Raw genomic sequence first — 27,007 nt, 5'->3', positions numbered from 1 at the left:
TATGAAGCAGTCAGCATCCGATATCCAGCTGGACGGACTCAGTCTGACTCAAGATTGGAATACAGACAGACTCTAACCTCACACCTTTAATACATTGCCTTAGCTGAGATGTCACTTTTTAAAAATAAAGCCTTGTTATCCCGAGAATGTGACTTAATAGAAGTTCTGGGATTTACAGATTAATGAAACAAAACCTGCAACCCATTCTAAAAGATGAAAGACTTAACAGCAATCTAAATTTGTTCAATATGTTGTTTTAATTGCATGACACCGCGATCTTTTGCTACAAATTCTGTCCTATGGTCCTGCCCCATTAGTTACCTGATGAAAGAGCAAGCTAATGCACCCAAATAAACCTGTTGGACGATAATCTGGTGTTGTGTGATTTTTAGGGAGTGTGGTGTGATTTTTAACTTTGTCCAACACCGGCACTCCTTATACTTCGTAAAACATTTCAAGTGCCTCATCTTATCGCACCCACATTAAAGAATAACTTTTCACCAAAATGCCTTGCATGTTGCGACGTTGCCTCTCAGAAGACGTGTAGCTTTGGACCGCTGTTTCAGTTCCCACTTGGCTACAGCTGGGCTAGCCTCAGTCACATCCTTCCTCCTGCCAATTGATTGGCGGCTTGTGCTGTCCGTCAGAATACGGTAGTTGCTCAAAGTGAAAGCAGCAGAAAACTGTAAACGTTAGAGAGAGCGGTAGAATGGGATTTTTCGGCACCAGCGGGAACATCAACTCCACTCTTCCAGGTAAACGCTGCTTCTCTACTCCCTGTTAGGAGGAGCACATCGGGATAGTAGTCGGTTGTGTTAGCTTTCGTCTTACTCTGTGAAAGAGGGGGATTCCTTTGTGGGGGAATACGCTTCCCTCGCTTATTTCAAACCTTTTGGGTTTTTAAGGTGCATTTGCTTACATAACGCAGATTCACTGAGAATGTGACTGGTACCAGCTGGATATGATATTTGTTAAGTAAATAAGCTAAAGGAACAGTAAGTGATTAGGTTGTGGAAAAGAAAAAAATAATCCATTTAGAATCCAGTAAAGATAACCTTTAAAGTAAAATCTTCGAAATTTCATACATTTTTAAACACACCCAGACCTTTCTAAGTTAAGACCTTTTTTTTCAAAACATGTTTCTCAGCACTTTTTTGTATTATTCCCTTGCTGGTTTTCGTTTCCTGTCACCAAGTTAAAGTTTTACAGTGTAAAAAGGTACCCCACCTTACTTTTGTTGTGGTTATGATCCCTTCATGACCTCTGTCCTGCCAATTCCCATAATTGCCCCAGTGCCACACCCTTACAACAAACTTTCTGCTTCTTTGGATATGATCTCTGAACTAAACCCAGGTGATGCCCTTCTGAGGTGGACGTAAGAGATACTATGGTTGACCTCCCACGTTTTCCACTCAGTAAACTTGATTGGAATCTCTACAGTGTGGAAACAGACCATTTGGCCCAACAAGTCCACACCAGCCCTCAGAAGAGTAACCCACCTAGATCCATTCCCCTAACCTATATTTACTCTTGACTAATGCAGAGAAAGGATAGAAATGGAGAGGTCTAGGAAGAGGAGGAAGGGGTCTGAGACGGTCCAGGTAAATTTGAGATTGGGGTGGAAGGTGTTAGTAAAGTGAATGAACTGTTCAACCTCCTCGTGGGAGTACGAGATAGCGCCGATACAGTTATCGATGTAGCGGAGGAAAAGGTGGGGGGTGGTGCCAGTGTAGCTGCGGAAGATGGACTGTTCCACATATCCTACGAAGAGGCAGGCATAGCTGGGGCCCATGCGGGTGCCCATGGCTACTCCTTTGGTTTGGAGGAAGTGGGAGGATTGGAAAGAGAAGTTGTTCAGAGTGAGAACCAATTCAGTCAGTCGAAGGAAGGTGTCAGTGGAAGGGTACTGGATGTCCATGGCTAAACGCCAGCTCGCGGACACCTCCTCCTACTGCCCTTGACCATGACCCCACCTCCCACCACCAAACCATCACCTCCCAGACCATCCATAACCTCATCACCTCAGGGGATCTCCCATCCACCGCCTCCAACCTCATAGTCCCACAACCCTGCACCGCCCATTTCTACCTCCCGCCCAAAATCAACAAACCTGACTGCCCCTGCCGACCCATCGTCTCAGCCTGCTCCTGCCCCACCGAACTCATCTCTGCATACCTCGACACGGTCCTGTCCCCCTTAGTCCGAGAACTCCCCACCTACACCTGGGACACCACCCACAACCTCCTCCAGGATTTTCGCTTCCCCGGCCCCCAAAGCCTTATCTTCATCATGGACATCCAGTTCCTATACACCTCCATCCTCAATCACAAAGGCCTCAAAGCCATCCGCTTCTTTCTTTCCCGCCAAACCAACCAGTACCCTTCCAGTGACACCCTCCTTTGGCTGACTGAACTGGTCCTCACTGTGAACAGCTTCTCTTTCCAATCCTGCCACTTCCTCCAAACCAAAGGAGTAGCCATGGGCACTCATGTGGGCCCCAGCTACGCCTGCCTCTTCGTCGGATATGTGGAACAGTCCATCTTCTGCAGCTACACTGGCACCACCCCCCACCTTTTCCTCCGTTACATCGATGACTGTATCGGTGCTACCTCGTGCTCCCACAAGGAGGTTGAACAGTTCATCCACTTACTAACACCTTCCACCCTGACCTCAAATTTACCTGGACCGTCTCAGACTCCTCCCTCCCCTTCCTAGACCTCTCCATTTCTATCTCGGGCGACCGACTCAACACGGACAGTTAGTATAAACCGACCGACTCCCACAGCTACCTAGATTACACTTCCTCCCACCCTGCCCCCGTAAAAACGCCATTCCATATTCCCAATCCCTTCACCTCCGCCACATCTGCTCCCAGGAGGACCAATTCCAATACCGAACAACCCAGATGGCCTCCTTTTTCAAAGACCACAATTTCCCCTCAGACGTGGTTGACTATGCTCTCCACCGCATCCCCTCCACTTCCCACTCCTCCACTCTTGAACCCCACCCCTCTAATCGCCACCAGGACAGAACCCCACTGGTCCTCACCTACCACCCCACTAACCTCCATATACATCATATCATCCATCGTCATTTCTGCCACCTCCAAACAGACCACACCACCAGGGATATACTTCCCTCCCTTCCCCTATCAGCGTTCCGGAAAGACCATTCCCTCCGCGACTCCCTCGTCAGGTCCATACCCCTCACCAACCCAACCTCCACTTTCCCCTGCAACCGCAAGAAATGCAAAACTTGTGCCCACACCTCCCCCCTCACTTCCCTCCAAGGCCCCAAGGGATCCTTCCATATCCATCACAAATTCACCTGCACCTCCACACACATCATTTACTGCATCTGCTGCACCCGATGTGGCTTTCTCTACATTGGGGAGACAGGCCGCCTATTTGTGGAACGTTTCAGAGAACACCTCTGGGACACCTGCACCAACCAACCCAACCGCCCCATGGCTGAACACTTTAACTCCCCCTCCCATTCCACCAAGGACATGCAGGTCCTTGGCTTCCTCCATTGCCAGACCATGGCAACACAACACTTGGAGGAAGAGCGCCTCATCTTCCGCCTAGGAACCCTCCAACCACAAGGGATGAATGCAGATTTCTCCAGCTTCCTCATTTCCCCTCCCCCCACCTTATCTCAGTCCCAACCCTCGGACTCAGCACCGCCTTCTTGACCTGCAATCTTCTTCCTGACCTCTCTGCCCCCACCCCCTCACCTTAACCTCCTTCCACCTATTGCATTCCCAATACCCCTCCCCCAAGTCCCTCCTCCCTACCTTTTATCTTAGCCTGCTTGGCACACCTTCTTCATTCCTGAAGAAGGGCTTATGCCTGAAACGTCGATTTTCCTGCTCCTTGGATGCTGCCTGACCTGCTGCGCTTTTCCAGCAACACATTTTTCAGCTCCTGACTAATGCACCAAACATATGGGCAATTTAAATATGGCCAATTCACATGAACTGCACATCTTTGGACTGTGAGAGGAAACACATGCAGACATGGGCGGCACGGTGGCACAGTGGTTAGCACTGCTGCCTCACAGCGCCAGGGACCTGGGTTCAATTCCCGCCTCGGGCGACTGACTGTGTGGAGTTTGCACGTTCTCCCCGTGTCTGCGTAGGTTTCCTCCGGGTGCTCCGGTTTCCTCCCACAGTCCAAAGATGTGCGGGTCAGGTGAATTGGCCGTGCTAAATTGCCCGTAGTGTTAGGTAAGGGGTATATGTTGGGGTATGGGTGGGTTGCGCTTCGGCGGGTCGGTGTGGACTTGTTGGGCCGAAGGGCCTGTTTCCACACTGTATGTAATCTAATCTAATCTAATTACATAGGGAGAATGTGCAAACTCCACACAGACAGTTGCCCGAGGTGGGAATCAAACCTAGGTCACTGCCACTGAGCCACCTTGCCGTCCCGACTTGAGGTCATCCAACACTTGTAGTTCGTTTTCTTACTTGCCTTTTCACTTATCATTTTGTCTCGCTGTCTATTATTGGCTCCCAGTCAAGTAAAAGTTTTATAAAATCATGAGGGGCATTGATGGGGTAAATAGGCAAGATCTTTTCCCTAGGGTGGGGGAGTGCAAAATTAGAGGGCATACGTTTAAGGTGAGAGGGGAAAGATATAAAAGGAACCTAAGTTGCAACCTTTTCATGAAATGGTGGTGCATGTACGGAATGAGCTGCTAGAGGAAGTGGTGGAGGCTAGTACATTTACAACATTTAAAAGGCATCTGGATGGGTAGATGAGTAGGAGGGGTTTAGCAGGATATGGGCCAAATGCTGGCAATGGGACGAGATTTATTTGGGATATCTGGTTTACATAGATGAGTCGAACCTAAGGGTCTGTTTCTGTGTTGTACAGATCTATGATTAGTAATTTAAATGTTTAACATTGTTTTCAATTCACTTTATGGTCTCACCTTTCACTATATTTTATAATCTCCTCCAGCCTCACAAGTTTCAATATTTACAATCAACTTACAGGAATCGCTAGAGCCAATTGGCCTGACCTTGTCACTGGTAGGATTTTAGAGTCCATTATTAAGGGTGACATTGCAGAGTACTTGGAAGTGCATGGTAAAATAGGATGGAGTCAGCACGGCTTCATTAAAGAGAGGTAATGCCTGACAAATCTGTTAGAGTTATTTGAGGAAGTAATGAGCAATTTAGACGAAGGAGAGCTAGTGGACATAGAACACAGAACAGTACAGCACAGAACAGGCCCTTCAGCCCACGATGTTGTGCCGACCATTGATCCTCATGTATGCACCCTCAAATTTCTGTGACCATATGCATGTCCAGGAGTCTCTTAAATGTCCCCAATGACCTTGCTTCCACAACTGCTGTTGGCAATGCATTCCATGCTCTCACAACTCTCTGTGTAAAGAACCCTCTCTGACATCCCCTCTATACTTTCCTCCAACCAGCTTAAAACTATGACCCCTCATGTTAGCCATTTCTGTCCTGGGAAATAGTCTCTGGCTATCGACTCTACCTATGCCTCTCATTACCTTGTATACCTCAATTAGGTCCCCTCTCCTCTTCCTTTTCTCCAATGAAAAATGTCCGAGCTCGGTCAACCTCTCTTCAGATAAGCCCTCCAGTCCAGGCAGCATCCTTGTAAACCTCCTCTGAACCCTCTCCAAAGCATCCACATCTTTCATAGAACATAGAACATAGAACATAGAAGGATACAGCGCAGTACAGGCCCTTCGGCCCTCGATGTTGCGCCGACCGAGTCCTACCTAACCTATACTAGCCCAATAACTTCCAAATGCCTATCCAATGCCCGCTTAAATGAACATAAAGAAGGAGAGTTCACCACTGATACGGGCAGGGCATTCCATGAACTCACAACCCGCTGTGTGAAGAATCTACCCCTAACATCTGTCCTATACCTACCACCCCTTAATTTAAAGCTATGTCCCCTAGTAACACCTGACTCCATTAGCGGTAAAAGGTTCTTAGTATCTACCCTATCTAAACCCCTAATCATCTTATACACTTCTATCAGATCTCCCCTAAACCTTCTCTTCTCCAATGAGAACAGCCCCAAGTGCCTCAGCCTTTCCTCATACGATCTTCCTACCATTCCAGGCAACATCCTGGTAAACCTCCTCTGCACTCGTTCTAAAGCTTCCACATCCTTCCTATAATAGGACGACCCAAACTGGACGCAGTATTCCAAGTGGGGTCTAACCAAAGTTTTATAGAGCTGCAACAAGATTTCACAACTCTTAAACTCAATCCCCCTGGTAATGAAAGCCAAAACACCATATGCTTTCTTAACAACCCCGTCCACTTGGGTGGCCATTTTAAGGAATCTATGTATCTGCACACCAAGATCCCTCTCTTCCTTAACACTGCCAAGAATCATATCCTTAATCCTGTACCCAGCTTTCAAATTCGACCTTCCAAAATGCATCACCTCGCATTTATCCATCTGCCACCTCTCAGCCCATCTCTGCATCCTGTCAATGTCCCGCTGCAGCCTACAACAGCCCTCTATACTGTCAACGACACCTCCAACCTTGGGTCGTCTGCAAACTTGCTGACCCATCCTTCAATCCCCTCATTCAAGTCATTAATAAAAATTACAAACAATAGACGCCCAAGGACAGAGCCCTGTGGAACACCACTCACCACTGACTTCCAGGCACATTTTGTCCTTCTACAACCACTTGCTGTCTTCTTTTGGCCAGCCAATTCTGTATCCAGACAGCTAAGTTGCCCTGTAACCCATTCCTCCTGACCTTCTGAATGAGCCTGCCATGGGGAACCTTATCAAATGCCTTGCTGAAGTCCATGTACACCACATCCACAGCTCGACCCTCATCAACGTTTCTAGTCACCTCCTCAAAGAACTCGAGAAGGTTTGTGAGGCATGGCCTGCCCCTCACAAAGCAGTGTTGACTGCATTTAATCAAGCCATGCTCTTCCACATGGTCATAAATCCTATCCCTCAGAATACTTTCTAACACCTTGCAGACGACAGATGTGAGACTTATTGGCCTGTAATTGCCAGGGATTTCCCTATTTCCTTTCTTGAAGAGAGGAATTACATTTGCCTCTCTCCAGTCCTCAGGTACGACTCCAGTGGAGAGCGAGGATGCAAAGATCATCGCAAGAGGTGAAGCAATTGCATTTCTCGTTTCCCAAAGCAGCCGAGGACAAATCTCGTCCGGGCCTGGCAACTTGTCAATCTTAATGTTTGACAAAATTTTCAGCACATCAGCTTCCTCTATCTCTATCCATTCCAGCATGCACACCTGCTCTTCAAAGGTTTCATTCACTACAAAGTTCGTTGCTTTCGTAAAGACAGAAGCAAAAAACTTATTTAGGGCTTCCCCTACCTCCTCAGACTCCACACACAAGTTCCCTATGCTATCCCTGATCAACCCTAATCTTTCTTTGACCATTCTCTCATTCCTCACATAAGTGTAAAATGCCTTTGTATTCTCCGTAATCCATTCTGCCAAGCCTTTCTCGTGCCCCCTCCTGGCTCTCAGACCATTTTTGAGCTCCTTCCTCGCCTGCCTGTAATCCTCTAGAGCTGAGCTTGACCCTAGCTACCTCCACCTTATGTAAGCTACCTTCTTCCTTTTTAAGAGAAGCTCCACCGCTCCCGTCATCCAAGGTTCCTTTATCTTATCCCTTGCCTGTCTCAGAGGGGCATATTTATTCATCATTCGCAACAACTGTTCCTTAAACAGTCCCCAAATGTCAAACGTGATTTGTTTGGATTTCCAAAAGGCCTTTGGCAAGATGATGCACAAGAGGCTGCTAAATAAAATAAGAGACAATAGAGTTAAGGGCAAGGTTCTGGTATGGATAGAGGATTGGCTGATTAGCAGAAGGCATAGAGTCGAGATAAAGGGGTCTTTTTCAGGATGGCAGCCAGTGACTAGTGGAGTATCACAGCTATATATGTTATACATTAGGGATCTGGATGAAGGAATTGAGGTTATTGTTGCAAAGTTTCCAAATGAGGCAAAGAAAGGTGGAGCGACAAATGGTATTGAGGAATTGGGGAGGCCACAAAAGGACTTGGACATATCTAGATGAGTGGGCAAAGAAGTGGCAGGTGGAATACAAAATAGGAAAGTATAAGGTTGTGTACTTTGGCGGAAAGAATAGAGGCATGGACTCTTTTCTAAATAGGGAAAGGCTTTGGAAATCTGAAGAACAAAAGAATTTGGAGTCCTAGCTCAGGACTGTCTTGAGGTTAACATGCAGGTTCAGTTGGCAGTTAGGAAATCAAAAGCAATGTAAGCATTCATTTCAAGAGGGTGAGAGTACAAGAGTAGAAACGTACTGGTGAGGCTTTATAAGACTCTGGTCAGACTGCATTTGGAATATTGGGAACAGTTTTGAGGCCAATATCTAAAGAACGATGCACTAGAAATGGAGGGGGTCTAGAGGAGGTTTAGAAGAATGATGCCAGGGATGAAGGGCTTGTCATATAAGGAACAATTGAGGTCTCTGGACCTGTAATCAATGGAGTTAAGATTGAAGAGGGGAATCTGATTGAAACTTACATGACACTGAGAGGGCTCTCTTGAGTGGATGTTGAGAAGGTGTTTCCATTGGTAGGAGAGACTAGGACCTGAGGGCACAGCCTCATAATGAAGGGATGACTCTTTGGAACTGAGATGAGGAGGAATTTCTTCAGAGAGAGGATTGTTCATCTGTGGAATTCGTTGCTGTAGAATGTTGTAGAGGCCAAGTATATATTTATTGCATTTAAGACAGAGATAGATAGGTTCTTGATTAGTAAAGTGATCAAGAGTTGCTAGGAGAATGTATTCGAGAAACACATCAGCCATTATTGATTGGCAGAGCAATTTTGATAGGCTAAATGTCCTAATTATGCTCTTATATCACAGGGGCAGCACGGTGGCTCAGTGGTGACCACTGCCCTCACAGTGCCAGGGACTCTGGTCAATTCCAGTATTGGGCGACTGTCTGTGTGGTGTTTGCACAATCTCCCTGTGTCTGTGTGGGTTTCCTCTGGATGCTCTGGTTTCTTCCTACAGTCCAAAGATGTGCAGGTCAGGTGGATTGGCATGCTTGATTGATTCCTGAAGAAGGGCTTATGCCCGAAACATCGAATCTCCTGCTCCTTGGATGCTGCCTGACCTGCTGCGCTTTTCCAGCAACACATTTTCATGCTTAAATTGTCCATAGTGTAGGTTAGGTGCATTAGTCAGGAGCAAACATAGGGTGGAGGAAATAGGTCTGCTTGGGTTACTGTTTGGAGGGTCAGTGTGGACTTTTTGGGCCTGTTTCCACACTGTAGGGATTCTAATTCTAAAAGATCTTCTGGTCTATCTAGTTCTGGTCTCTTCTCCATGGTTGAGAATTTGGTGCTGGTAAAGCACAGCAGGTCAGGCAGCATCCAAGGAGCAGGAGAATCGACGTTTCGGGCATACACCCTTCAGGAATGCCAGAAACGTCGATTCTCCTGCTCCTCGGATGCTGCCTGACCTTGCTGTGCTTTTCCAGCATCACACTCAGCGCTGATCTCCAGCATCTGCTGTCCTCACTTTCTCCTGGACTCTTCACCATGCCTAATTTTAATAGGGAGAAAGTGAGGACGACAGATGCTGGAGATCAGAGTCAAAAAATGTGGTGCTGGAAAAGCACAGCTGGTCGGGCAGTTTCCGACGAGCAGGAGAATCGACGTTTCGCATATAAGCTCTCCTGCTCCTCGGATGCTGCCTGGCCGGCTACTTTTAATTGCTCCACTATAGGTGCTGTGCCTTCAAAAGTCTAAGACTGTAGGCCTGGAATTCCTTTTCTAAACTTATCTAGCTGCTTTTAAAACTCCCCTTAAAATGAACCCAAATAATTCAAAGTTGTTTGTACCTAATTCTGTTCTACAAAGCTCAGCTGAAGAAGCATATGGATAGTTAATAAATTAAAGGTGCTATAAAACTGTTGCTTCTGCTGTTGTTTAAAGAGAACAGCAGTTCTTTCAGTATCCTGGTCTAGTAGTAAAGAGCTTTGAAAGATGTTATACAAATATAATTTAATTTGTTTTTCACCCCACGTGACTGGTCAGGCAATCAGTTCACCAAATCAGCAAAGGTAACAGCACCATAGGGGAATAAAGTAAAAGCATTTATGCCTAGTGGCTGTGGGTGTGATGAGAGGCTGTGAGGCCACTTTTATTTGATCACTCACTTGTGACTTTTTATTCCTTTCCAAATTTTATTCCAGCAACTATGTTCAATTTGTTGCCCCTTTGTGTCCCAGCCAGTTGCTAGTGAAATTTAATTGTATGTACTATTTACTGTATAAATAAATAAAGAAATTTAGATGCTGAAAATGTAAAATATACTGATAAAAGTTCATAACAGACACCTGTGATTGAAAGGCAAAAAGAGAAATGAGTTAGAGATTTTTAAAAAAAAATACTTTAATCCAGTCACCAGATGAATTCTGATAAATAATACATAAGCAATATGTTTTGCTCATTTTGCTCTACTGACATCCGCTGCATTTCCAAACGACCACATTCCATTTGATAAATATCTGATATTATGACTGTGTTTAAACAATGTATTCTTTTATTTGTTCAGTGGCCAAATATACTGTGCCCAACATGTATTGATTTTTCAGCTGTAGAGATCATGTTTGCCGTGTGCATTTGGCATTGGAAACTGAAGACAGAAAATTTGTCTCCCCACCTCCCTGCCATGAGTCTTTTATCATGTCCACACAGCCCCAGTGTCAATTTTGTTGTAGGTATCCTCTGCACACTTTGAGGGGCTAAGAAGCATGTCTTAGGCAGTCTCTTCTAAGTTCCATCCTTATAACAGCGAAGTTGCAGCAATGCAGACTGTTAGATAATTGCTTTTGTTTTTCTGTGTCCAATACCATATCAATGAAAGGAGAGGGCTGTTGGACACAGTATGCTGGTTGCTGACACCAATGAGGCATCCCCATTGCACAGCGGCAGGGCATCATGCAGCAGCTCACACCTCCACAAGTACTGCCGTCAAGCAAACCATTAGCTTGCTGAAAATGTGTTTTTTTTTACTGTTTTGGCTGGTCTGGAAGGACTCTACAGAATGTAGCAAAAGGTATACCAAAAAGTCATGGACTGCTATGTACTGCACAACTTGTCCACGCAGTGAGAGATGCATTACAACAGGACAGTAGGCAGGAGCAGCACTTCTCAGATGACAATGAATTGAAAGAGCCTGAGGAGAATGCCATAAAATAGCATGACCCTTCACTGAATGCCAGGACCACGGAAAATTGTGCGAGGGATATTGTGGACAAACCCATATAAAACTGTCGCTCAAGTGAGGTAACTAAATAAACACTGTCCCATCACTAAAGCTTTATTGCTGTTCGGGATGTGTTTTGCAATGACTTTCTGCTGATATTATATCTCAATCTGTGTCCTTTCATGAAGTCAAAGCATCGTACAGCATGGAAACAGACCCTTTGGTCCAATCAGTCTATGCCAACTATAATCCCAAACCAAACTAGCCCCACCTGCCTGTGTTTTGTCCATATCCCTCCAAGCATTTGTTATTTATGTTTTTATCTAAATGTATGTTAAACGTAACTGTACCTGCATCCACCACTGCCTCTGGAAGTTCATACCACACGTGTGTGTAAAAAAAGAATTGCCGCCATGACCTTAGGGGTAACTTTTTCACGCAGAGAGTGGTACGTGGATGGAATGAGCTGCCAGAGGAAGTGGTGGAGGCTGGTACAATTTCAACATTTAAAAGGCATCTGGATGGAGATATGGGCCAAATACTGGCAGGTGGGACTAGATTGGGTTGGGATAGACGAGTTGGATCGAAGGGTCTGTTTCTCTGCTGTACATCTCTATGACTCTGTCATTTTAAAATCTTTCTCCTCTCACCTTAGAGATATGCCCCACCCTAGGGGAAAAAAAAATCTGTCATCCACCTTAACGCTGATTAAGGTCACCCCTCAAACTGTTACATTCCCATGAAAAAGGTCCCAGCCTATCCAATCTCTCCTAAACCTTACATTCCTGGCAACATCCTGGTAAATGTCTTCGGAACCCTCTCCAGATTAATAATATCCTTCCTATAGAAGGGTGACCAGAACTGGACACCAGAATTGCAGAAGAGGCCTCACCAACGTCCTGTACAACCTCGACGTAATATCCACATAGTGATTGGAGCTTTGTTCTCCATCACTTGTGCAAGGCACATTTACTGTGACTAAGACCACAGTCCCATTATGAACGTGGGGCAGAGCAGGATACAGGTGTCCAGTAGCTTTCTGGATTTTACAGACCTCATCTGCCATCAGGACCTGGGACATGTGTACCTCTGCACGACCTTTCTGACTAACTGCTGGTAGTGGCTGTGGAAGAGGCAGTGTATCCTCTAGGTCATCAACCCCAAAATCTTGCATTGCCAGTAGCAGAGAGCCAAAAATAAAACAACTAAGGATAGTCTGTGTCCTCGTACATCATATTTCCTTGTTTGCCTCCTCTGTGTCCATATGGCAACACCAAATTGGGTGCATTCTCACACTTAACACTGACCTTTACAGCCTTGTCATCTATAATTGCTCCTGCAATCTACATTGCCTTTTCCTGTACAGAGTTGAATAGCTTTGGATCAGACACTCTACTGCTAATGCTTGACCCATTCCCTTACATTGTGGATCTGTTTGTCCTAAATGATTGCGCCCAGATTTAATGACATCCTGTGACGACCAATCCTCTTGTCTGCTCGCAGAAGCTAAATTGTCGCCTGTTTGACCGTGATTGCGGAGTGGTACTTATGCCATTGATACGTTCACTCACCTGGCCCAAATGTCTAGGCGCAAAGTCACATTTCTCGTTGACTCTATAAGAAGTCTTTATTAACATACTGCTGTGCCACTTAACTGGCATTTCAGAGCAGGTTTTTGATTCTTTACCTGCACAGGACTCAGGTTCTTTGACAGACCCCATAATTGCTCACTTCCTCTGCAATTACCTTCATAGCTGCTTTGGTCAAGCAGAGGGTGTGAGAAAAAGGACTTCTCATATTTCCTCATGGCTTGGAAGATAATCTGCAGACAGTCACCAATCTGTGGGTTTCTTTTAAATGTTTTAAGTGTTTATAATGGTATACTAACTGTCATGTCTTTTAATTTCTTTTCCCAATCCAACTTGGTTAATTCCTTGTATCTCTGTGACGTGCTTTCAACAGATATAAGAACCTTGTTTTGGTTCAAAGTCCCTACAGTTGGTCTAAATAGAATATGATGGTTTCAGGGTTATTTCACAGTTCTGTTCAGAACTGAGTGAATACATGACTATTTACAAGTTACTCTAAGGCACATATTGTTCTGCCTTTGTACTATAGTGTTGCTCCATCACTTTTGCTAGGCCATGACTCCCTCCCTCACAGCACTGTAGATTCACCATGTACCACTGTACCAACAGCAGTAAAGAAGTTGACTCAGTGACACCTTTTCGATCAAAATTAGGAACAGGCATAAATAATAGTTTTACTAGCATTTGCCATATCTCAAGGACAACTGATATTTTTCAAACAAGGTGAGGTACAAGAAAGATCTTCACTGAATTTTATGTAGACCTTTTACTGAGGTGCATTTATGGACATCTAAGTAAGTACATTGTCAGGCTAAGTTAATGTCATCCTGTGTGACTGAATTATTTGCCAACACGGATCTTTCAACTCAGCAATGAAAAATAGGTTTTTGGGTGAAATCTTGAAGGGCTACAGTAACTACAGAACTTAATTCTAACAAAATTCATTGCCTTTGAAGGTGACAAAAGGGAGGGCAGAAAAAATGATGGGGTATAAGATATTCTTACTTCCATGTAGAAGCACATTATTACTTAGGTATTATTTGAAATGCAAATACCTTTAGTCTTGTGTTACAGCCCTCTCTCTTGATCTGATGAATAACGTATAACAAAGATGTTCAGAATCTGTACAATTAAAGCAATAAAGTGTGTGGTTCCAAGCTTTAGATACACAAACTTGAGAAATTCCATTGACATTTTCTGATCTGTTGTACCATTTACTTCTGTGGAGGTAATGGAATAATTCAATGTTAATGAATTACTGATGTCTTGCTGTCTGCCACCTGTTATTCTATTGTTATTATGTTGTTTGCTAGTACATGGCCGACTATTTCCTGGTACTTGGCAAATTATCATTATGTGGTGTGCTTTTATGAATTCATGAGCTAATAATGTCCTTCAACCAGTTTGGCCTTTTGACCTGCAATTAAAAAATATTTGAACAAATTATTAAATTATTTGCACTGGATGTAGTGCAGTGGATTACCACACTAACACTGATCAGGAATGGAGAATCACTGGCTTGTGCTTCTATTGTTCTCATTTTGCTGAATTAACGATTGAACTTGATTGCTTTGTAGAGAGGGGCTATTACACATCTTCTCATTATTGACTGAGGCATTGGGCAATGCCATTCAGTAATGATGTTTTTTGTATTGGTGTGGAGCTGGAAATTCAGGTTGGTCATAATTATTGAATGCTGAATTATCCAGAAATTCTAATTAGCGTCGGGAACTCTCTTTCCAACTCTTATCGTATTTTTTTTAAAAAATTCACACATCTTTGGATGACATCTGTGCTGGAGATTTCTGGAAAGGGGTCTCTTGTTATGAACCTGTCCAGGAATCCACAAATCTAACAGTGGAGAAGAGCATGGTCAAAACAGTGCCTCCTAAAACTGAGTACCTTACTGTAATGTTTAAGTGTCCAGCAGACACTTTGCGAGCATCTTTGAGAGAGTATGTATGTAAAGTGAGGCAAAGGTTGGGGGTTGGGGGTCAGAGGGGTGGGTGGTGGTTACCAGGGAGATGTGTGAATATGTGCTTAATGGGGATCAGGGGCATTGGTATTGGGATGGTGGAACTATATCCGGTTGGTTCTGTGAGAAGTGGATGCGGAGTCCGGTTTGACTGGGTTCAGTCTGCAGATGGTAGTGGCTTGGTGGTGTTGGATCTGACAAAGTCCAGTCGGTGAGAGGCATTGGTGTCACTTTATCAGGACCAGATCGGGTCAGGAGCTCTGGGAGTTTGAGTCCATCAAGTTGGGAAGTCTAATTGAGGTGGATCAATAGTTTGAGAGTTCAACTAAACAGTTAGCCAAAGGTTAGAGCAGGTTTTAACCTTCTAGCTTTACCTTGTGGCTATTATGGATGTGAGTCAGAACCTTCTGAATTTTCTGACTTTAAGGGGCTTTTTTTTTAAAGAGGGTTCCCATCAGAATTTTTAATTTGTTAGGTAATTTCCTCAGAGTCGAGTGAGATTTTTACACAATCATAATGCAGAACTTCAATCTGCATTACTACAATGACTTTCTCTCCCTTTGTAAGGTGAAATCTAAAACTTTTCTAAAACTTTGTGAATTAACATGCATCCGTCACTGTCAGATTATAAAGGTTTCCTTGAAATGTAAATGATCAACTCATTTTACAGCAAGTTTGAAGACATACAAGTTATGGAGTGGTAATGGCAACTTTGAGTGAGGAAGTTGTAAACTTTAGTGACATTTCCTCCCAGTAACTGAAGCTCTGGAACACGCTAAACTATGAATCATGCGAAAAAGATTGTTCCAATGTTCCGTTAAAATTAAATTTCACATATCCGATTGTGAGAAATGGCCTGTATATTGAAGGAGTATACAGCCTTTGTTTCCCAAGTTATCTTTTTCTGCTGATTTCATAGAATTCCTACAGTATGGAAACAGGCCCTTTGGAACAACAAGTCCACCCCAACCCTCTGAAGAGTAACCCACCCAAAACACGTGCCCCGCCACTCTACATTTACCCATGATTAATACCTCTAACTTACACATCCTTGAACACTATGCCCAATTTAGCTAACCTGCACATCTTTGGATTGTGGGAGGAAACTAGAGCATCCAAAGGAAACCCACACAGACACTGGGAGAAATTGCAAACTCCACATAGACAGTCTCATTTCTGAGGTGGGAATCGAATCTGGGGGATCCCTGGCACTGTGAGGCAGCAATGCTAACCACTAAATCACCGTGCAGCCCTGATTTTATTTTTGGTGATTTTTAAAAATGTTGGGATTGCGCTTGAACGCACTTTTCTCAGACTGTTCAAGAAATGTTCACTGATGTCTTGTAGGGAAGTGAACTGCCATCCTTACCTGAACTAGCCTACATGTGACTCCACTAGGAGAAAGTGAGGACTGCAGATGCTGAAGATTAGAGCTGAAAAATGTGTTGTTGGAAAAGTGCAGCAGGTCAGGCAGCATCCAAGGAGCAGGAGAATCGACTTATCGGGCATAAGCCCTTCTTCAGGAATGAGGAGGGTGTGCCAAGCAAGCTAAGATAAAAGGTAGGGAGGAGGGGCGTTGGGAATGTGATAGGTGGAAGGAGGTTAAGGTGAGGGGGTGGGGGCGGAGAGGTCAGGAAGAAGATTGCAGGTCAAGAAGGCGGTGCTGAGTCCGAGGGTTGGGACTGAGATAAGGTGGGGGGAGGGGAAAAGAGAAAGCTGGAGAAATCTGCATTCATCCCTTGTGGTTGGAGGGTTTTTAGGCAGAAGATGAGGCACTCTTCCTCCAGGTGTCGTGTTGCCATGGTCTGGCGATGGAGGAGGCCAAGGACCTGCATGTCCTTGGCGGAGTGGGAGGGGGAGTTAAAGGGATGAATGCAGATTTCTCCAGCTTCCTCATTTCCCACCCCCCCCACCTTATCTCAGTCCCAACCCTCGGACTCCGCACCGCCTTCTTGACCTGCAATCTTCTTCCTGACCTCTCCGCCCCCACCCCCTCTCCGCCCCCACCCCCTCACCTTAACCTCCTTCCACCTATCGCATTCCCAACGCCCCTCCTCCCTACCTTTTATCTTAGCCTGCTTGGCACACCCTCCTCATTCCTGAAGAAGGGCTTATACCCGAAACGTCAATTCTCCTGCTCCTTGGATGCTGCCTGACATGCTGCGCTTTTCCAGCAGCACTTTTTTCAGTACATGTGACTCCAAGACCAATAGCAATGTGGTTGACTCTAAACTGCCCTTGGCAATTAAGGATAAGAAATAAATGCTGACCTAGTCAGCAACGCTGTCATCCTATGAGTAAATCGTGAAAAAAGAAAGGTAGTAAGAATTATGAAAGACATTGTTAAGATTTTGGAATAAAATGGCCGTAATTATTTTAAAAACTTGTTGCTGAATTTTTGCTGTATTCCACTGCCGTATTGTTGCATATAAAATTGTGCAATTCCAAGTTTTTTTTAATTCAACCTATTCGAAGATGTTGTTACCTCTGAAACAGATGGGACTTGAACCCAGACCTCCTTGCTTAGAGGTAGGGACACTACCAATGTGCGATAAATGCCCTTTGTGCAATACAAGTGTGATTATTTTGAATCAACAGATTCTGCCATTTTATGACCGGTATCTGAGGCAGTTGAACTTTAACATGAGTCTCCTGGTTCAAAGATAGGTACACTACCACCGTGCCACAAGTGCTGTCCAATTCAAGTATATTTCAAGACACTTAAAAATGTCAGGTGCGAATTGTATATTATTTGGGTGTTAGTATGCAGATGGTTGGTATTAAAATAGATCCAGAGTTGACAATAATCAATGTGGCCAATCAATTCAGCATCGTAGATCTTATCTAGCCATGAAGCTCAGGCTGAAAGGAAGCATCTTTGTTTGTTGGAGGTGCATGAATGCAATGTGTCTTTCTGTATATATAACCTTACAGCAAATTAAAGACCAGGGTCCAGTAATATACCCTTCTTCATCTGGAAACCTGAGTTTAAATAAGAGTTTCCTAAATTTCTGAGGGTGAGGTGACAGTGCAAATGATGATAGATAGGACAATCTGCTCCACCCAGCATGTCCTATTCAGAGTGGAAATAATTTTATATCTTGCCAGATCAAAAATTCAGGTTAATCTGGCAAGGTCCTTTGCCATATAAGTCCAATGGTTGAGGAGATTATTTTGGTTTTGAGTTTCCTGAAGTGTAGTACTACTTTGAATTTTAGTTTGTAAATAGTAGTGCAACATGATTAGATGACGCTGTCAGATAAGTCAATGTTATGATTCTGTAACAAAGGATGCATGTTGTTTGTTCATACACATAAAATTTCAACTGCCTCTAGTTTCAAAGTCCTAAGAATTTTATATTGGTGATGAATAGGATGCAAAATAGGAAAATATGAATCTTTTTGCAGAATTCTGCCTACTTTTTAAGGAGCAGACAGTACTGAAGATTAACTGTTCAGCTTTAGATTGGCTTTAAACAAAGTTTCTCAGATTTAACAAGCAGACAAGTTTTACAAAGAATTGCAGATGACAAAGATACTGTACAAGTTAATTTCTCCCTTTTTTGAAGGAAATCTGAAGCCATCCTCTTCAATTGCACATTGGAAAAATTGGTTGAAATGAATTGAAGGAGTAATAGTTTGGCCATTACAGAGGACAAATGAAATAAGGCACTTCAATCACAAAGATTTAGAAGGCACCTTTGTAACCCTCACTATGCAAAATAACTGAGTCAGTTACAAAGGCATTAATGTCTTCTTTCAAGCCAAAGTAAAATATGATATGTGAGACTATCATTTTCAGACACACGAAGCAAGAAGGCAATGAGATGTTTATGAACTGTTTATAGTGGTGATTGTGATGTTTTGATTTTCTGAAAGACTAAGGATGCAAGTAAATTGCATGTATAGGACAATACTTACAGCTTCCATTTCCTAACAGAGGGGACACTGATCACTGTGGACATACAACATTCTCTTTTATACCCTTTAAGTTAAGGTTAGAAATCTCATGTGAATCTAGTCCTTTTGTGTAGAAAGTACTGTTCATGAATAGTTTGTGAGAAAAAATACTAACGGAACTAGTAACTTAAATGTAAAACAATGGTGGCATCCTATGCCCTATAATTCATCAAAGGAGACTTTGAAATTTTTTGTTTTTAGAAACCTGATGATCGGAACATAAAACATAGAAAATAGAACAGTTCAACACAGGAACAGGCCCTTCCATGTCTGTGCCAACCATAATGCCTTTCTAAATTAATACCATCTGCCTGCAAATGGTCTGTATCCCTCTATTCCCTGTCTGGTCATGTGTGTGTCTAAGGTCCTCTTAATTTATGCTAATTATCTGCTTCTACCACCTCCCTGGCAACACATTGCTGGCACCAATCATCCTTTGTGTTTAAAAAAAAACCTATCCCCCCTAGTATTTGACATTTTCATCCTGGGAAAAAGTTGCTGAGTATCCACCATATCCATGCCTCTCATTATTTTATACACTTCTATCAGGTCATTCCTCAGCCTCTGATGCTCGAGCAAAAATAATCCAAATTTGTCCACTGCCTTGTCCAATCCAGGCAACATCCTCTCCTGCTCCAAGACCTTAACATCCTCACTATAGTGTGGCAACCAGAACTTCACAAAGCATACTAAATGTGGCCTAACTAAAGTCTTATGCAGCTGCAACGTGATAGGACAACTTTTATTCTTTGGAGATGCCGGTGTTGGACTGGAGTGTACAAAGTTAAAAATCACACAACACCAGGTTATAGTCCAACAGGTTTGATTGAAAGCACTAGCTTTCTGAGCACTGCTCCTTCAACAGGTGTTTATGGAGTACACAATTATAAGACACAGAATTTATAGCAAAAAGTTTACAGTGTGCTGTAACTGAAACTATACATTGAAAAATACCTTGATTGTTTGTTAAATCTTTCATCTGTTAGAATGACCATGTTAGTTTCACTTCTTTCATATGTAAATCACGAAACCTGTGTTAAAAGTTACATTCTCAGGGGAACTTTAAACCTTTTGCTATAAATTCTGTGTCTTACAATTATGTACTCCATAAATACCTGATGAAGGAGCAGCGCTCCAAAAGTTAGTACTTCCAATTAAACCTGTTGGACTATAAGCTGGTGTTGTGATTTTTAACTTTTGTACTCAGTGTGTTGACTTTACCACCCGACTCACTTAGAATCATAGAGATGTACAACAGATCCTTAGATCCAACTCATCCATGCCGACCAGATATCCTAAACTAATCTTGTCCCATTTGCCAGCACTTGGTCCATATCCTTCTAAACCCTTTCTATTCATTTACCCATCCAGATGCCTTATAAATGTAATTGTATCAGTCTTCACCATTTCCTCTGGCAGCTCATTCTATATACACACTACCCTTTGTATGAAATGTCCTTTTAAATCTTTCCCCTCTCACCCTAAACTGTGCCCTCTGGTTACTGACTCCCCACTCCAGGGAAAAGACCTTGTCTATTTATCTTATCCATGCCCCTCATGATTTTATAAACCTATGTAAGGTCACCCCTCATCCTCTGACACTCCAAGGAAAACACCTCCAGCCTATTAGCCTCTCCCTGTAGCTCAAACCCTCCAACCCTGGTAACATCCTTGTAAATCTTTTCTGAACCTTTTCAAATTTCACAACATCCTGTGTAAATGGAGTACAGCTGGTGAACAGTAGTGACTGCAAAGAGGTCAGCGAGGCAGACCTCATAGAATGATTTCCCTGATTGGGGCTGTTAATCTGGCTGACTGATAAGAACAGGACTGTCTAAGTATTGCCCTTATCAGGCTTTGCATGTTAATGTTTCACTTGCCAAATGGATGTTTTCCTGGTAGTGGAAAATATAGAATAAAGTTCTAGCACAATGCTGTCTTTTTAACTTGAGTCATTCCACATTCTCACATAGCCATGTGGGGAAAATATAAGCACTACTGCTGGCTTGTGCAGTGCTAGTGTGGAGAATTTAGTAAACAACAGGAGATTCAGAGAGAAAAACATAGATTCAGAGGGAAACAAAGGGGACTGGTACTAAACTGGCTGGTCAGAGTCAATGTACTGAGCCCATGTCGATAAAGGGTGACGGGATACCAGCCTCTGCAAAAAAAAAACAAAAAAGAATCAGAAGTATCAGAAATCCTGTTCTCTCTGAGGGCTGGCTTTGAGGGAAAACCGGATCAGTTTCAAAGATGTGCAGGTCGCGTTGATGGGCCATGTTAAATCATGTCCAGGGATGTGTAATTTAGAACATCGAGCAGTACAGGTCCTTTGGCCCTTGATGTTGCGCCGCCCTGTCATACTAATCTGAAGCCCATCCCACCTGCACCATTCCATGTACATCCATATGCCTGTCCAATGACAACTTAAATGCACTTAAACTTGGCGAATCTGCAGGCAAAGCATTCCATAGCCTTACTACTCTCTCAGTAAAGATGGATTAGCCATGGGAAATGCAGGTTGGAGACAAAACAAACTGTAGATGATGGAATCCAAAGTATACAAACAGGAGGCTGGAAAACACAGGCAACATCGAAGTGGAGAGGTTGATGTTTTGGATCAAGACCCTTAACCAGGACTGGGGAGGGGGAAGGGAGTGCAAAAATAAATGGGGGGGAGGGGGGTGTTGGGCTGGGGGAAAAGGGCTGGAAATGGTTAGCGATATGTGATGCTGTCGGGGGTTATTGTGACAGTTCAGTGGAAATGTGGAGCAGATAGGTGGGAAGAAGATGGATGGGTAAGATCAGGTCAAGGTGGTGAGGAGGAGGCTGGACAAGGGATGAGGTTGGTGGTGGAGAGATAGTCCTTACTAGCTTCACTATGTTGAGGCCTAGATGGTTGTTGGGACGGATGAATCCAGTTGGTAACTGCAAAGAAGGGTCAGGAGGTAGAATAGAAGGGAGCACAGCTGGAATGGGAGATAGGTGGAAAGGTTATTTTAAATTAGAGAATTCAATGTTCAGTCCTGCGGGCTTTAGGCTGATCAGGTGGAAAATGAGGTGTTCTTCCAATTTGTGGTCTGATTCACTGCGGCATTGGAGGAAGTCAAAGATGGACATGTCAGAGCGGGAATTGAAATGAGCGGTGACAGGGAGGTAAGCGGGCCTTTTAGGGCCTGGTGATGATGCATGGTGAAACGGTCACCTAGTCTACCTTTGTTCTCACTGATTTAGAGAAGACCACAATGGGAGCTCTGGGTGCAGTAGACTAGGTAGGAGGAGTTGCAGGTGAACCTCTGTCTCACTAGGAAGGACTGTTTGGGGCTCTGGATGGAGGAGAGTGGTGGTGTACAAACCATGCCCTCTACTTTCTCAACATTAGTTCTCACTAGCTTCACTATCTGTCCATCCTCAACCTCACCCCATGTCCAGCCTTTACTCTTCTCCCCACTTCCTTGACCTAACCTTACCTGTCCATCTTCCTTCCCACCTATCCACTCTGCCTTCCCTCTGACCTATCACAATAAATCCCTACCTATATCCATGGATCGCTATCCCACCTACCTTTGCCCCCAGCCCCAACCCCTCCCTCTATTTATTTCTGAACTCCTTTCCCCTTCTCCAAACCCGACGAAGGGTCTCGATCCAAAACATCGCCTTCTCCACCTCCTGATGGACCTGGCTTGCTGTGTTTTCCCAGCCCCCTGATTGTATACGTGGAAATGCAGGGTTATGGGCACAGGGTGGTTGGGTTGGGATGCACTTCAGAGTGTCAGTGCGAACCTGGTGGGCTGAATGGCATGCTTCCACACTGTACGGTTCTATGATTCTAGACTGAGTACCTGTGGATCCACCTTCCAGGAATTATGAACCTGCACCCCAAGGTCCCTATTCGGCAACACTCCCCAGGCCGTCCCATTAAGTATATAAGTCCTGCCCTGATTTGCCTTGCCAAAATGCAACACCTCACATTTATTTAAATTAAGCTCCATCTGCTACCCCTCGGCCTGTTGACCTGTCCAATGTAGGTTCTGCTGATGGTCCACAGTGCTTCATGGATACCCAGTCTTGAGTTGCTAGACATGGTCAAACAGCATAGAAACAGGTCCTTCGATCCACCATGTCTATGCTGACCAGCAAACACCAAACTACACTAATCCTTTTTACCTGCACTTGGTGCATAACTTTCTATTCCTTAGCATTTAAAGTGTTTGTCCAGATGCTTCTTAAATGTTGTAAAGGTACCTACTTCCACCACCCCCTCAGGCAACATGTTCCATATTTCTATCACCCTCTGATAGAAACTTGCTCCTCACCTTATACTTATGCTGTATGGATCTGGTGAAAGTCTGCCACATTTAGCACAATACCACACAAAACAATATATTCTGCTCTCTGTGCTGTCAGGTCCAAGCCTGACTTTCCAATCAAACCTGCCAACAAGGATAGTGCTGTTGTGCTCTGCATTAATGATCTATATATCACAAAGGTTGAGTGTCTCTGCAGATACCTCCTCCTATCCCCCCCTGGAACAATACCCCACCATGGAGCACCAGGTCATTTGTGTTCACCAGAGTCACTAACCCCATTTCATCTGGTGATCTTCCCTGCCACCACCTCCAAGCTCAATAGTCTCCTAACCCCATACAGCTCATTTCTACCTCCTTCCCAAAATCCACAAACCAGACTGCCCAAGCAAACCCATTGTTTTTGCCTGCCCCTGTCCCATAGAACTCATCTCTTCCTACCTTGACTCGATATATTTTATCTCTCCTTGTCCACTCCTTTTCTCACTTACATTTGCAATTCCTCTGACTCTTTATGTCAGTTTCAGAATTTCCAGTTCGCTGGCTCTTGCCAATCCCTTTACACACCCATTCCCCATCAGGATGGTCCCAGGGCTCTCTGATTCTTCTTGAAAAAGGCCTGAAAGTCCCCGTCCACCACCACCTTCCCCCGCCTGGCCAAGCTCATCCTCACTCTGAATGGCAGGTCAAATGTGTGGTTATGAGCCCCAGTTATGCGCGTCTCTTTGTGGGGTACGTGGAACATCCCTTGATCCCTCTGGCACCCACCCACAATTCTTTCACTAGTATGTCAATGACATTATCAGTGCTGCTTCCCCCTCTCGTCCTGAATTGGAAACTTTTATCTATTTTGCTTCCATTTTCCATCCGGCACTTATTTTCAGCTGGTTCATCTCTGACAACTCCTTTAGCTGCACTTCATAAGACGGGCAAGAACAGGAGTAGCAATGATTGAAGCACCATCCTCTCATGACCTGGTATCTTGGGATTGCTCATGCTAGAACTAGGCAGTCATTTAATTATGCTTGCCTGCATCAAGTCAATGAACAAATACCCTGGAACCTTTCAGCAGTCACCGCAAACTCTATTTCTTGAGGTTCAAATGTGGAAAGAAGCCATTCTCTCCTCCGAGCCTACATATCCCTGGACACAACAGACAATTTAGCATGGCCAATCCGCCTGACCTGCACAGTTTAGGATTTTTGGAGGAAAGTGGAACACCCTGGAGGAAACTGATACAGACACGAGGAGAATTTGCAAGCTCCATACAGTCACCCAACAGTGGTATCATACCTGGGTCCCTGGTGTTGTGAGGCTGCTGTGCTAACTACTGAGCTACCATGCCACCCTAACTAACTGGTTCCTTGCAGCTTAGTGATGACAATCCGCTTGCTCCAGGCTTGTCCTGCCAATACATCCAGACTGGGAAATCTCCTCATCACAGTCGCCATTGGTGATCATTCTTACTAGGAGCGTTCAACCCTATCTATTGTTTCTGTGACACTGTCATGACCCACAGTTTGAGAATTGCTGTTATGTGATCGCAGGCAGTATGTGAAGAAAGGAAACGGTGAGCTTACCTTCCACATTTAGGCTATGTTTGAGTCCCATTGTTATGATAATTTACTAAACTAGGATGAACTTCGAAACAGTATTTTTATAAAAATTTAAATCTTTATAATGAGAAAAATTCTTTCTGCTTTGGGTCATCATCGTTCTTGCAGTGAACTAAACTTAGTTCCATTGGTATAGAACATTGAGCTGACTCTTAATGGACTTTTGGCTAAGTGCAGGTTTTATTGAGTTTTTTGGAGGATATTTTTGCTCCAAGGCCTAGCAAGATCTCTTGGCATATCTTGCCAAACCCAGCTCATTAAATACCTGTCATGTTCCAACATGGTCCCTTCCATTCAATTTCATCCCCATCTTAGTACACCCAAAATGATTCACCACGGACAGGATATCTGGAATTCATGAGCATTCCTTACACTTGCACCATCTTAAAAAGCTAGTTAAGCCACAGGACAAGCACTGTCACTAGAGCTGCCCTCCTCCATCATTCCTCCCATTTTCCCCAGGCATAGCAGACGGGTGGATGAACATTGGTGCCCCACTTTGTGGGCAGAGACCTAGATGTTCTGTGTGATGAGTTGATGCCACAAGCAGGACATCCTCTTTTCCCCCAAAACCAGTAGTAGATGACATGATGCTGGACCATTGCCAGCTGGTCCTAGGTGACCATCAATGTCACTGCAGTCTCAGCTGTCTGGAGAAATGCACTGCTTTGTAAGAAGGTCAGTAAACTTCTCGAGTTTGCCAGCATAAGTGCCACATCTTCTCGTACTACCTCACACACTCTCTCTGTCTCTCTCTCTCTCTCTGCTACTTTTCCCACAACGGCTCATACTCTACAACTCTAACCAATTACCTACAACATCTTACCTGTCTTTCTGTAACACATCCCGACATCTGACACCATTAATTAGCCCCCTGCACTGCCTGTCCATTCACTCTGGACACCTCTCCTCCTGCACAGAATGTAACAGCTGTGGCACCACTTTCGTCTCCTTCAATACCAGCGTCTCTCTCATTCCCAAGGAAAACAACCTCTGAAAGGGCAGAAAAGAGTCAAGATGTTTGGTGGGCTGCTGGTCATTTGCCTTCTCACCCCTAATGTGGTGTGCATCCTGACTCTGACTGTCCTGGGCAATTAACTGACATGTCCAAGCATGTGGACTGGTGTCAGAGGCTCCCCTTAACGTACTATGCAGAGAGTGAATTCGATCCATCTTGACTTGACAGAGGCCATCTGCCAACCAAGACAAATTTTTTGCCCTTGTGTCTGCACAAAATGACTTGTCAAAACAGAAGTAATATGAAATAAAAACAAAGTGCAGGAGAAATTCGACAGGTTTGGCAGCACTTGTAGACAGAGTAACACAGTTAACTTCTCAAGTCTAATATGATTTTTCTGTAACTAAACGGGATTGGAAAATTTTGCTTTTTCTGCTGTAGACAGTGGGAAGGTGGAGCGAAGTGAAATAGATCGTAAGGGTGCTTGGATCCAAAGACAAAGTGGTTGCTAATGATTAGGAATGGAGACAGAAATGTAAAAAGAGTGCAAATGAAGGTGTGAAGTTAAATGTGCTCTATCTGAGGGGACAAGGTGGACAAAGATAATGCAAGGCAAGAATTCTGTGTCCAAATAGACTCAGTGAGTGAGCACTGTGACTGAGCAAAAAGGTTGAAGATGCAGCCTTGTCCGGGTCCCTGAATGCGTGGTGCTGCTGCCGCATCACAGTGATGGTTTCTGGCACAGCCCAATGTGCAGTTTTAAAAGTGCAGAAGCATTCTATAAGTGGATGGGAAATGTACTATAAGGTATCTTCGAGACTGGTACATACTGGATGCTAAATGTCCATGGACGTGGAGTGCATTGTTGGTGACCATGTAGCGTGTTCTGAAATATTGGTGCCCGGTGCTCAGCATGAAAGTCACACAGAGCATGCAGTGAACTGAAGTCACCAGGTACCTCCTTTGATTTCCATGTCGAGAATCTTTGCTGGTTTGTTTGGCACGTTTGGTAAAATATGAAGCTGAATATTAATTAATGAATTTGGCCATTAACACATTTAAAAAGCCGGAAACCTCCTTTATTGGCAACTCACCACCACGCCACTTGTGAAAAGTATAAAAGATGGCACACGGTGTTCCTGACATTGAGACAGCACTTGCCAGACATCTTTACTCTACCACAATCTTGCCATAAGCCTAAATCACTCAGACCACTGTCAGATTCTCTCTCGGTGTACAATGCTGCCAGACATGTGGATTCCTCCAGCATTTTGTTTTTATTTCAGTTCTACTAATATTTGTATTATACTAATTGCTTTTGTTTAATTATTCAGACTGATCAGTGTTAGA

The 27,007-nt window shown here is 44.1% G+C and overlaps 1 protein-coding gene across 1 annotated transcript in view; it reads left to right on the top strand.

Moving 5' to 3' along the window:
* The first annotated feature begins 650 nt into the window (after positions 1-650).
* LOC132815947 (inactive ubiquitin thioesterase OTULINL-like) overlaps positions 651-27,007 on the top strand; it is a 44,205-nt gene continuing 17,848 nt past the window's right edge. Inside the window, exon 1 of the mRNA XM_060825319.1 lies at positions 651-755. Coding sequence (XP_060681302.1) covers positions 710-755 — 46 coding nt within the window. The 5' untranslated portion in view covers positions 651-709. The remainder of the gene's footprint in view (positions 756-27,007) is intronic.

The sequence above is a fragment of the Hemiscyllium ocellatum genome, chromosome 5 (assembly GCF_020745735.1).
Source record: "Hemiscyllium ocellatum isolate sHemOce1 chromosome 5, sHemOce1.pat.X.cur, whole genome shotgun sequence".
Classification (NCBI taxonomy): domain Eukaryota; kingdom Metazoa; phylum Chordata; class Chondrichthyes; order Orectolobiformes; family Hemiscylliidae; genus Hemiscyllium; species Hemiscyllium ocellatum.
Note: the sequence above shows the minus strand (reverse complement) of the source record. Positions and strands in the feature narration are given on the sequence as shown.